Source organism: Periophthalmus magnuspinnatus, chromosome 6 (genome assembly GCF_009829125.3).
Source record: "Periophthalmus magnuspinnatus isolate fPerMag1 chromosome 6, fPerMag1.2.pri, whole genome shotgun sequence".
Lineage (NCBI taxonomy): Eukaryota > Metazoa > Chordata > Actinopteri > Gobiiformes > Gobiidae > Periophthalmus > Periophthalmus magnuspinnatus.
Genome location: NC_047131.1, coordinates 31,832,817 through 31,846,190, shown reverse-complemented (window position 1 = coordinate 31,846,190; position 13,374 = coordinate 31,832,817). Strand labels below are relative to the sequence as shown.

The following is a 13,374-nucleotide window of genomic DNA, read 5'->3' as shown; positions in this document are numbered from 1 at the left end:
TACATCCTAAAAAACACAAAAAAAAACTGCATAAATGAAGTATATTTAGACATATTTTATCAGATGGGCTTATATAAAGGATTCTTGTTCAAAGAGTCGGGCTAAACAGCATCTACAACATGTTTTCTAAATGTAAATGAATAAAGTTATACTGCACTTTGAGCTCTGTGCAAGATCTAAACATGGAATCAATGAACATTTATCCAAAACTAAAACAAACAGCCATGATCTGAAGGCCTCCTAAAACAAAAAAACAGCATAAATGAAGTATATTTAGACATATTTTATCAGTTAGGATTCCTGTTCAAAGAGCCGGGCTGAATAGCATCGATAACGTGTTTTCTAAATGTAAATTAATAAAGTTATACTGCACTTTGAGCTCTGTGCAAGATCTAAACATGGAATCAATTAATTTAATCAAAGAGAAACCAAAACCAAAACAAACAACCGTGTTATAAAGGCCTCCTAAAACATGGTGGGCAATTTTACAACACAAAAAAACACAAAAAAACTGCATAAATGAAGTATATTTAGACATATTTCATCAGATAGGATTCTCGTTCAAAGAGCCGGGCTGAATAACATCTACAACATGTTCTCTAAATGTAAATTAATAAACTTATATTGGACTCAGATGTCACCAGAGGCAAACAAGCCTTTGGACAGAAATCTATCAACAAGCGAGCTTCAGAGAAACGGCGCTGTCAGGACACACAGCCAAACGGGCCCCGAGCCACTGCTCCAGCTGCTGCATAAAACACAGACGCTGACGCCACGGCCATGACCATAAACTCTAAAAACGGCCACTGGAACGCCACGGCAGACCGGGCGCATACATGGAGCTAGACACAAGTAGCTGGAATTTGTTTAAGTGTATATAAAACCCTTCCAGTAAAAGACATCGCTAAACCACCGGCGGAAACGTATCAGAACGTCTTTAGTCTGAAGTTACAGGGACCAAAGCGGAGAAGGCAAATACTGCGTTACTCTGTGGGGACTTGTGTAAAAGTAAGACGAGCCAGTGACTGTAGAGGTAGATTAAAGGAACACAGACAGAATACGACGGCGCCTCCAGCTGTGCCGGCAGCTGCGGCTCGTCTGCACACGAAGGGGGACCGGGGCGAGGGCGAGCGTCTACCCCCCCGTAAAGCAGCGAGCAAATACGTCTGCAGAACGATGAGGATAACGCAAATAACACCAGACATTTGACTCAGACGAGCAGAGTTCACGCAGCTTGTGGTTTTTTATGTCCTTAAAGCAGATCTGTGAAAAACGTAGAGACTTTTCACGGCGTTTAACCATAATACGGCTGTTTCCTCAACATTTACTCGCTCGGCGTTGTATTTGGAGCGATTTGTGTGCGTTTGAGACGCCGTTTTGCAGATCAACTCCTGTTTTCACCAACATAAACCCACTCTGTCCTCACTGCGTTCTACAGTTTTATTTTCTTAATTGATGATAGGCGTAGGATTCATCATTTTGGTACAAATGACAAAAAATCACAACGGCGCTTTGTTGTGATGATGTTTACGGCGACGTCAGCTCCCATTGGACACCGCAGTTTGCTAACGAGGAAGTTTTAGACGCATATTATGATTAAAAATGTGTAAATAATAACATAATGATCCACTGGTGTCAGATTATAAGTATAGAGCAGGCGTGTCAGACTCATTTTCACTTTTAAATGTAAGTAAATGTGATTAGATGTAATGTTAAATGAATGTAACTATATTTTTTATCTTGTTAATTCATCATTTCTGTATTTATTACTTACTCAACTTACAAATATTGCATACGAAGTTGCACAAATATGAAAAAAACAGCTGTGTAACTGTGTATAAACTGATAAACTGATATTTTAAGACAGTGGGACCTTTTAATTTACCTCGTCACGGGCCACATAAAATGACTTGGCGGGCCACATTTCGCCCACGGGCCTTGAGTTTGACACATGTGCTACAGAGAGACACAAGCACAATATGTTTTCTTTAAGGGGCAACTAAATAATCTGCTGCGTCTGAGAGTTCACGCTTAACTGTGATTGGTTAAATCCACCTGTCACTCACTCGGAGCATGATGGAGGTTGACCAATAGGAGGAGAGGGCGGGACAAAGAGTGGATTAAACACAGATGCCCTGAATCATGAGTCACGAGAATATAATTACAGGATTACATCAATCATTTTTATTATTTTTTTAATAGAAAACACCTTTATTTTGTTGAAATAATATTTAAAGTATCTGTATTTCTTGTGTAAATTGAATTTTCCCAGTGTTTAAAACTCTCTACTTCTGTAATTTCCAAAAATATTTTCAACTTTTCTTCATAGATGTGGCAAAACTATCATTTATATTTAAAGCTCATGAAATTAAGTCAAAATAAGAGAGAAAAAACTGTAGTACACACTTAAAACATGACGAATATTACCGTAGTAGTACTTTTTTTTTTTTTTACAATTCAGTATTTTTTACTGCCATAACCCCCAGCCCTGCTCTGAAGTGAATCAAATCATCTAAAAGGGTAATATAAAAAACTGGAGTCAGCATTTGTAGAAAGATTTTGACTCTAGCGGTCACAAATGAGTAAGTAGTCGATGGAGCTGTGGGCTGAGAGGTCAGAGGTCACTTCAGTGCAGCGAACGTCAGCTTCACTAAATATTGACAAACATTTTAGCGAATTAACTGCTTTGGATTTGACAATTCAGATCGAACACAAGTCAGAAGTGTCTGCGCGACCCTTGAGTCGTCCAGATACAGGTGCGTTAGCTTCAGCGTCGCTAGCTCCTCCGGTCAGACAGATATAAGGCGGCGTCCAGCGGAAATACGACCAGAACTGAAGAAGCGGCGAAACGTCTTGACTCTTACGTTTTGTCGGATGTTTACATGTCAAAACTACTGTATTTTCCGGACTATAAGTGTCACTTTTTGTCATAGTTTGTCCAGGGGGGCGACTTATACTCAGACGCGACTTATATGTGAAATTATTCAAATATATTAAGTCACGTCTTCGTTATCGAGGGCGCTCTAGACTTGGACCAGTGTCTCCTCCTCCTGAACCACTGAACATTTAAAATATCAACATTACGGCGATTTAAGAAACATCTGAGAAACACTGAACGAAAATGACACTAAAAGAAAATTATATTCTGCTAATTCTGATGATTTGGAGTGAGATCCAGAGTAAACTTGTTGTTTTTTCAGCTTTTTTTTATCTGATTAACTGTTAATATCTTACGTTAACAAACCAGACACGTGTTCAGTTCTGCTCCACGGCGCTTTGTTGTCATGACGTTTACGGTGACGTCAGCAGAACTCAGCGGATTTGTTTCTTTTATCAAGTCGTTTTAGATGAATATTGTGATTTAAAATGTGTAAATTATAAGATAACGATCCACAAGTGTCATATTTTGCAGACTATAAGTGTCACTTTTTTCATAGTTTGTCTGAGGGTGCGACTTATATGTGAAATTATTCAAATATATGTGAGATCCAGAGTAAACTTGTTGTTTTTTCTGCTTTATTTATCTGATTAACTGTTAATATCTTACGTTAACAAACCAGACACGTGTTCAGTTCTGTCTGTGCTTCATGTCGCTCGGGTCTGTCCAAACTATGGCCCTGGAGCCTTTAGTTGAACCGCCTAACTGATCATAATCGCTACTTTTTATGCTAAATTTGAGTAATCCCACCAATATAACCTAAATAACATCACATTACATTGTCACACAGGCCTAATATTAATATTTCAAGCCTTATTTAACGAATGAAGTCAAAACTATGGCACTGTCCTTCTGTGTCGAATATTTTTCAAACATATGGCCCTCGGTGATGTCGCTGAATAAATATAAATGTGTTATGTTAGCGCGTCGTACGGATATTCAGCCTGTTGTTCCACATTTTATTATTATTATTATTATTATGTGACTTTAAAGATAAAATGTCTGTTCTTGGTGTTGGATTTTGTCAAATAAATTCACCAAAAATGCGACTTATATATGTTTTTTTCTTCATTATTCTGCATTTTTGGCTGGTGCGACTTATACTCCAGAGCGACGTATAGTCCAGAAAATACGGTCGTTATTTTTACTCTTCTGACTCTGAAATGTGGCCTAAAACGTTGCAGATGTTGCGCTAATACAGCCTCCGCGAGCATTAATCCTGACGTTCATACCAGCGACACAGTTCTAGGGATTTCAAACATTTAAAGCAGTAAAAGTCGATTTTCTCATCTCGTTCTCGTGACTCTGTGATTTAACTAAAACCTGCTGCTCCGACTCCAGCCCGTGTCTTTGATGTGTCCCGCCGTGTCCTAAACGAGGGGTGAGAACGTCTGACCCGAGTCTACCTCCTCGAAACAAGAATGTGAGCGGTATTTAGGGTTGAAAAAACGATTATACACAGATCTGTTATGTAAAAATGTACAGAAGTCACAGAACTTTGAATAAATATTAACAAAACAAAACAAAAATCACAGAAATGGGACAGATTTGGACCTTTCCCGAGGAGTTTTAGTGTTTTGTCGTTATCAGAACTAGTATAAAACAACACGGTGACGTTAAAAAAAAAACAGGTGATGTCATCTACAATCCCTGGAGGAGGCGCTAACTGTAGGCACTGCTCTGTCTGAGGCTTTGTTACACTTTAATCTGAGCTTTGTTTTGAATACTCGCATTAATCGCAGGCTCCTGAAAATGTGCTGTTTAACGCCATTTTGTGTTTTTCTTGAGTTTTCAGACTATCTAAAAACTAAAAAGTAAAAACTAATCAGGTTGTTTGTTAATTATGAGCATCGTGTCGCCATGGAAACGCCTGAACATTCCACTGTATTGAGTTTTTACTTGAGAATTAAAATGTACTTTGTAATTATAGTATTTCTGTTTGTCTGTGTTTAATTCCTTGTGTGAAGAGTCTTTGGATATTTTGTGTTATGTGTATATGTAGTAGTAGTAGTAGAAGTAATAGTAGTAGTAATATGAGTAATAGTAGTAGTTGCTGTAGTAGTAGTAATAGTTTTTTGTATTTCTGTTTGTCTGTAGTTCCTTATTCTTTATGTAAAGTGTGTTTGGACATTTGTTGTATGTATATATTTAGTAGTAGAAGTAGTGGGAGTAGCTGTAGTAACAGTGTTGTAGTAATAGTAGTTGTAGTAATATTAGTAATAGTAGTAGTTGTAGTTGTAGTAGTAATAGTTGTAGCAGTTGTACTAGTAATAGTTGTAGTAGTTGTAGTAGTAATTATAGTGACCTGACGGGGCTCATGTCACGTGACCTGTAGGGGTCAGGTGTCCGGCCTCCTCCTGTCACTGTCGGCCCTCACACACACACACACACCCCCACACACACACACACACACACCCCCACACACCCCCACACACCCCTCCTCCCTGGTGTGTGTGCTGGGCTTTGTGACCTACATACTGAGCTCACAGTCTCTGATCTCTCGTCTCTCTCTTGCCTCTCTCTCGCCTCTTTCGTCTCTCTCATCTCTCTCTCGTCTCTCTCGCCTCTCTCGTCTCTCTCTCTCGTCTCTCTCGTCCCTCTCGTCTCTCTCCCTCCCTCTCTCTCGTCTCTCTCTCGTCCCTCTCGCCTCTCTCGTCTCTCTCGTCCCTCTCGTCCCTCTCGTCTCTCTCTCGTCCCTCTCGTCCCTCTCGTCTCTCTCGCCTCTCTCGTCTCTCCCTCTCTCGTGTCTCTCTCGCCTCTCTCGTCCCTCTCATCTCTCTCTCGTCTCTCTCCTCTCTCTCGTCCCTCTCGTCTCTCTCGTCTCTCTCTCCTCTCTCTCTCCTCTCTCGTCTCTCTCTTGCCTCTCTCTCGCCTCTTTCGTCTCTCTCATCTCTCTCTCATCTCTCTCGCCTCTCCCTCTCTCTCGTCTCTCCCTCTCTCTCGTCTCTCTCGTCCCTCTCATCTCTCTCCCTCTCTCTCATGTCTCTCCTCTCTCTCGTCTCTCTCATCTCTCTCGTCTCTCTCTCGTCTCTCTCCCTCTCTCTCGTCTCTCTCGTCTCCCTCGTCTCTCTCGTCTCTCTCCCTCTCTCTCGTCTCCCTCGTCTCCCTCCTCTCTCTCGTCTCTCTCGTCTCTCTCTCGTCTCTCTCTCGTCTCTCTCCTCTCTCTCGTCTCTGTGCGTTCACTCGAGAGGTGACAGAGCACCGACCTCATTAAGCCCCGAGAAACAATAAGCCCAGATTTTCACTTCTTTGAGCTCCGAGCCAACGAGAACACGCCAGATGAAAGAACAGGGTGAAATTAGGGTCAAGTTGCAGATTTATGTAACGTGAAAAAAACCTGTTGGGTAAAACAATGAGTCGCCATAGAGATAAATACACTGGGACTAACTACACACTCGTTGAATCTGGTGTCATTACTGAAAATTTGCTTTAAAATACAACAATCGTGGAAATTTCCTCAATGTTTTTTTTTAGCGTACAAAAGATTCACTCAAAATTTCAATTCTATCAACTGGACAAAAGCCGTTTCTTCAGTTCTGGTCAGATTCCTGCTGGACACTGCCTGATATTTACCTGAAGGGGCGGAGCTAAGGACACTGAAGCTAACACACCTGTTTGTTTATAGTTTCTGTTTGTTGGTGTGAACATATTTGCAGAAATGAATCAAAATGGACGACTGAAGGTTAAAACAGACATTCAGACTTTTATTTCACTGTGGGATTTCTATTCTATTTATTTAAAAAATCAATATTTACTCAGAGGATTTTGTGTCTTGACGGGATTAATAAAAATATATCAGATAAAGTACAAATATTACACTTTTACAACACAGTACGAACGCGCTGGGTGAGCAAAACCTGCACAATAATGATTTAAGTTTTAAATTTACAATAACGTACTTCACCTTTTGCGGTCTTGCTGTTTTGCGAATTTTTTTTGTGCAATTTTGAAAGGTTCTGCACCGACAAAGGACGGTTTGAACTTTAAGAGTGTTTAAACAAGAGTGAAATGTGAGAAAATATAAAAAATAAAGCTGATTTTCGTCTATTTTTAGAACGTGACCACTGTATTTGCCAATTTCTGATATTGTTTAGTTAAAATAAAAACAAAAAATAATCCAAAACTCTCATGTAACTACTCAACAACTTTGTATAAATAAAGGTTCAAACATTATAAAAACTTTCTGAGCCAATTACGAACAGGAAATTATCTTTTTAGAACAATTTACGTGGCAAATTAGGACAGCGGCTGAAACAATATCAGCATCATCTCTAGTGGAAAAAGTCGTTTAGCGAGTGAAGTTTTCATTTATTTTTGCATCAGTGGACGACTTTTCGAGAAACAGTAGAACAAACATAAAAACGGGTCTTTTTTCAAACCCCATCTGTCCCACGCTCTCTACAAACCGCCCCAAGTGTGACCCCAATTATCGTTAAGACACCGTTCGATTCACGTAAACGGAGGCGCGAGTGCAGCACCTCACGCCGTCGGAAACGCTTCATCACAAACGAGAACGAGCCGCGTTAGTCGTCCCGGGACTTGGACTTACCTCTGGAGTTGGTCGCCATGTCTGCAACTTTCTGAAAGGCGTCGAGGAAGGCCACCGCCGCCAGTATCGTAGTCCTAACCAACAGATTCAACATTTTTAAATATCCATCCCCAAAAGTGTCGTTTTTAAAGTCATTTTGTGTTTTTTTTTACCTAAGTTGAGAGTGTAGTTTTGTCGCCTTGGCACTGAAGTCTTCCCAAACTGGATACGAGCTCTGACAAAAAAAAGAAAACAAATTAGCAAACGTGGAATTATTTTTTCAGCAGGGGCGTCGATGGGATGGGGGCAAAGGGGGCTGTTGTCCGGGGCCCCAAGGTCATAGGGGGGCCCAGAATCAGACCCTCTTCCTATTAATGTACATAAGAGAGAGAGAGAGGTGAGTTTTCTTTCCCCGGGGAAATTCCGGTTGATATGGCTGTTTTTACGATACAGCTGCCAGTCAAATGTTTTATAGACTTGTCCTTTTTTTGCACCTGTAGCTCAGAATAGCGTGGCTTCGTATCCTGAAGCTACACAGCAGAAGCAGACACGTGTGATTTTGTTAGAACTTGTCTTCATAAAAGGTCGCAATACTGAAACTAGTGATTTTACACAGCGTAATACGTAAAAAGAACTAATCTGAACATTTATTGAGTTTAAATTGAGTTTAAATGGTCAAAGATCACATTTTTAGCGCTTTACGTCAAGGAATCAGTCACACATTCATACACCGGTGTACACAAACACTGGGGGCGAGAGGGATTAAGTGTCTTGCCCAAGAACACAACGACAGTATTCATCTGTGGGAACTAGAATCGAACCGCCGACCTGTGAGTCAGCGCCTATGACCGCTCTACCAATCATGTTTATGTCCAAAGCAGGATTCAAACCATCAACCTTCGGATTAGTGGGCGAACACTCGACCAACTGAGCCACCGTTTGTGTTGAAAATGACATCCGATTGTGTTATTGTAAGAGCGTCATTGTGTTATTGTGTTATTGTGTTATTGAAACCAGCGTTTAGGAAAGAGCGTTTTCCAAATCAAATACTGTATTTTCTGGAGTATAAGTCGCACTGAAGTATAAGTCGCACTGAAGTATAAGTCGTACAGGAGTATAAGTCGCTCTGAAGTATAAGTCGCACTGAAGTATAAGTCGTACTGGAGTATAAGTCGTACAGGAGTATAAGTCGCTCTGAAGTATAAGTCGCACTGAAGTATAAGTCGTACTGGAGTATAAGTCGTACAGGAGTATAAGTCGTACTGGAGTATAAGTCGCACTGAAGTATAAGTCGCACTGAAGTATAAGTCGCACTGAAGTATAAGTCGTACAGGAGTATAAGTCGCTCTGAAGTATAAGTCGCACTGAAGTATAAGTCGTACTGGAGTATAAGTCGTACTGGAGTATAAGTCGCACTGAAGTATAAGTCGCACTGAAGTATAAGTCGTACAGGAGTATAAGTCGTACAGGAGTATAAGTCGCTCTGAAGTATAAGTCGCACTGAAGTATAAGTCGTACAGGAGTATAAGTCGTACAGGAGTATAAGTCGTACTGGAGTATAAATCGTACAGGAGTATAAGTCGCACCTTCGGCCAAACTATGAAAAAAGTGCGCGTTATAATCCATAAAATACGGTCGTTACAAACACCCCCGTCGACAGAAGTTTCGTGGCTGGGGGCAAGAAACTTCACATGGGGCCCCGCTCTATTATTAATTCTCTTAAAACCCTCAGACCCGACACAACAGCCCCCTCTGTCCCCCTCTGCCCCCCTCTGTCCCCCGCCCTAGTAGTGAGTAGTAAAAGTCCTTGTGTTTTTCGTTTTATCGTGCTGTGTCTTCGTCTCGGGCTCGTTGCTGTGTCTGTCTCGTGCGCTCTGTGGATCACCTGGATCACATTTACTTTGGATCATCTCCAGCGCGGCCTCGAGCCCTAAGACCTGAGGCCCTGCGTAAAACACACTGCAGCCTAAATCCTATTACAGGACGAGGGACAGGTCTGCAGACGGGACAGGGACGCCTCACCCTCTGATGGAGCTGAGCCAAGATCCCACCAACTTTAAGTCACCGTGAAAATCAGGGTTTTTTTTCCCCCACACGCCTCAGGTTAGACTCCTCCTGACTCCTGCAAAGTGATTTAAGGACTATCACTCCTCATAAAAATGTTTTCTAAGTGCCTCCCAGCGAGCCGCCTGCACTTGACTCCGACAGGTGTCTAATTAGCTTGTGTGGCCTGTGACTCCAGAGGGCGGCGACGATGCAGAGTTGAGACAGCTGAGAGAGGGAGCAGCTCGGCCCGGGAGACTATTTCTGTGGGATCACGCCTCCATTAAGCTCAGATACAAAAAATACAACCGTGTGAAAAGTAGCACGAGGTCAGAGGACAGAGAATAGAACCGTTTAAAGACACACCAGGGCCGGTCCAGGGAGGAAATGAGTTTTTTATGTTGGTATTTGTTACTTATTTAATGCTTTATGACATTGTAACTGTAATTAAAAGTATAAATGTGTTTGTCCGTGTTACAGAAATGACACATCATCGTTCACATATTAACGACTGAAGCTGGTACAGCGTCTCCTTTGAATCAACACCTCCCACGCACATTTATTTTCCTGACTCCTCATCTGTCGGTTACATAACCAACAGGTGTATGTGGTATCTGCACACACACACTCTCACACTCGTACAGTGCCCTGTGCGTTTGTGATGTGTTCACTCATACGGACACAATAGTGCTGCTCTCGGGGGGGCCGGTCAGACAGGCCGGCGTGGCCCAGCGACAGGAATGAGGTCAGATGTCTGTCTCAGACAGTGGACATGGACACTGTGCTGACTCAGGGCTTTGCTCTCATCCATCAGCTCAGTTTATCAATACACAGAAAACCTCAGTGAAGCTCACATGAGGTCACACAGTTTAACCACGACAGGACCAAACGACACAACGATGAAACTGAGCGGTCAGCTCTTTAGGACGACGGCTCTGACACGGTGAAACTGTGTTTTATTATTTAAGTATAGAAGACCCTCAGTAACATCACAGTCTCTAAACACTTGAGGGACACGTTCACACTTTCCATCTGTTGAAGGGAACAACAGACCACCCTGATTCAACTTCCTCGCCTTGACCCCTCCCCCCGCACACAAACATAATGTGACACATAATAGAGACACAACCTGCTCTGGAGAGGTCCTTAGACCTACTTAAAGTAAGATCTTTGTTTTCACTTTTTAAGAAAGCCACATGTAAAAATCACAGCTGTATTTAACCTGGATCAGAGAAAACAATGAATGAACCAAAGAACAAACTGTGAAATTCTATGTGACAAATGAACAAATGACATCCTGACTCTGTGCAGACTGAGGAAACTCTAAATGATCTGAAACCTGCTCAGTGTCATGTGAAATAATCCATAATAACAGCACACAGTCACTTTAAATGTCTTTGCTCTTCTCTGGTGATTGAAAACATCACAAAGCGCGTGTCCCTGAAACATGGCACAGTGTTCATCATGTTTAAACCCAGAGCTTCAGCTTCAGAACAGGGCCCTGTGTCAGTGAGAGCCGCCTGTGCTTCAGACTAATGTTACAGAAACAGTCCTTGTCCGACCTGCTGCACATTATGTAAATAACACAAAGGAAACACGCTTCATCCGTGGACATGTCCTGGAGCAGCTCGTGGGGGAGGACCCGCTGGACCAAACAAAGGCAGTAAAATGATACATGTGGTCAACACTCATACAAGTCCCAGAGTCACACACACTTTACACAAACACAGCGTTACCTTCATGTCGTTCACAATGGCCTGGAATAATCCTCCGAGCGCACCGCACTCCTTCTCCACCGACTCCATGGTGCCAAAAACAAACCGTGCGCGCGCTGTAGAAGCACAAAATCAGCTCAGATCTCCTGCTCTCGGTGCGTTTTCACAGTCCTGACATGAATATAGTAGTTTTCATCCGCCCTTCGCCCTCTTCTGCCTCCACGAGCTGCGCAGGACCGGAGGCGAGACTCTGTGCCCACGACCAGCAGCTCAAACAAAAAGAACTGTGGGCTGGAGCAGGAAAACGTGGAGGGGGCACGCACCGGGACTCCACATGCTCAGCGCCCGCCCGAGAGCGCACTGGTCTGTCCGAGGAGACGCCGGAGGAGCGGGGCGCACGGGGCTGGGGCGCACGGGGCTGGGGCGCACGGGGCTGGGGCGCACGGGGCCGGGGCGCACTGTGGTCAAGAGCGCGCCGCACGTCTCCAGGCTGATGCGGGAGGAACACGATCCATGGGAATGAGAAGGAGGCTGCTGGTTTTCTTCTTTCTTTGCGCACACACACACACACAAACACATGGAGGCTGCGGGGTGGGAGGGGCCACTGTGGAACACCCCATCCCCGACCCCTCCCACTCGGGCCGCGAACAAAAGTGAAGCCTCTTCTCTGGATCAACAATTCACTGACAAGTAGAAAGGATTTCCTCTGTTTCACACACGAGCCCTGAGCAGAGAGAGGTTTGTTTGCAGTAAATAAAAGGAGGAGCAGAGAGGGCATTTTGTGTTGGACTTTTATTTTCTGTCACCATCAGACTGTTTTTGTGGCTCTGGTAATAGTTTAGTGATTTGGTATTTAAAATAATTCAAAATAAATGAGACTAGGTGCGTAAAATGGGGATGTTTGATGTGTTAATACAGGGATGTGTTTGATATGTTGTTGTTTTTACTTATTTGTGTGTGTGTGGGGGGGGGTGAGCTGTGTGGGTGTGTGTGTGTGTGTGGGGGGGGGGGGGGGGGGGGGGGTGTCCCATATGTTCTGCACATCACCAGTGGCTACAGGGAACACAGGGTCAACCCAGTACTCAGATAAACATCCTGTCAATTCATAACCTGCACATCTGAGACACACACACACACACACACCCCCACACACACACCACACACACACCCACACACACACACCCCTTTTCCTCTCGTTGCATTTTCTCAGAGGGGAAACTTGCATCAGGTGGACCTCCCTGTGAGCCCTGCAGCGACACACACAACTCACACACACACACACACACACCCCCACACACCGACACACACAGACCATACACACAGCTCACACACACACACACACACAGTTGCAGCACCAAACTCTGGGCCTTAGGTACAAATCATCTTGATGGGCCCTAATTATGTCTGATGACTGTGGGGCCCCTCCCTGCACCTCCTCCTCAAGACGCCTCACATCAGCAAAGAGGAGCAGCACGAGGAGCAGCAGGAGGAGCAGCACGAGGAGCAGCATGAGGAGAACCATGAGGAGCAGCACGAGGAGCAGCACGAGGAGCAGCACGAGGAGCAGCACGAGGAGAACCATGAGGAGCAGCACGAGGAGCAGCACGAGGAGAACCATGAGGAGCAGCATGAGGAGCAGCACTGAGTCGCTCTCACACTGAGCTGGTTTCTGTCCCTCTGGGCAGTTTCGTTGTGGATCAGGATCAGTTTTTCACTTTGTAATAAAATCTGTTACACTCCAAGAACACAACAACACAACAACACAACACACCAAGAACACGTCAACACAACAACACACCAAGAACACGTCAACACAACAACACAACACACAACAACACAACAACACAACAACACAACAACACAACACACCAAGAACACGTCAACACAACACACCAAGAACACGTCAACACAACAACACAACACACAACAACACAACACACCAAGAACACGTCAACACAACACACCAAGAACACGTCAACACAACACACCATGAACACGTCAACACAACACACCAAGAACACGTCAACACAACACACCAAGAACACGTCAACACAACAACACAACACACAACAACACAACACACCAAGAACACGTCAACACAACACACCAAGAACACGTCAACACAACAACACAACACACAACAACACAAC

The 13,374-nt window shown here is 43.6% G+C and overlaps 1 protein-coding gene across 2 annotated transcripts in view; it reads right to left on the bottom strand.

Annotated features, from left to right (window-relative positions):
• mtss1la (MTSS I-BAR domain containing 2a) overlaps positions 1 to 11,769 on the bottom strand; it is a 46,699-nt gene extending 34,930 nt beyond the window's left edge. For both annotated transcript variants that reach the window (XM_033967829.2, XM_033967828.2), the window contains exons 1-3: positions 11,246 to 11,769; positions 7,640 to 7,701; positions 7,488 to 7,561 (exon numbers count right to left, since the gene is read on the bottom strand). In XM_033967829.2, coding sequence (XP_033823720.1) covers positions 7,488 to 7,561; positions 7,640 to 7,701; positions 11,246 to 11,314 — 205 coding nt within the window. In that variant the 5' untranslated portion in view covers positions 11,315 to 11,769. The remainder of the gene's footprint in view (positions 1 to 7,487; positions 7,562 to 7,639; positions 7,702 to 11,245) is intronic.
• Positions 11,770 to 13,374: the final 1,605 nt, after the last annotated feature.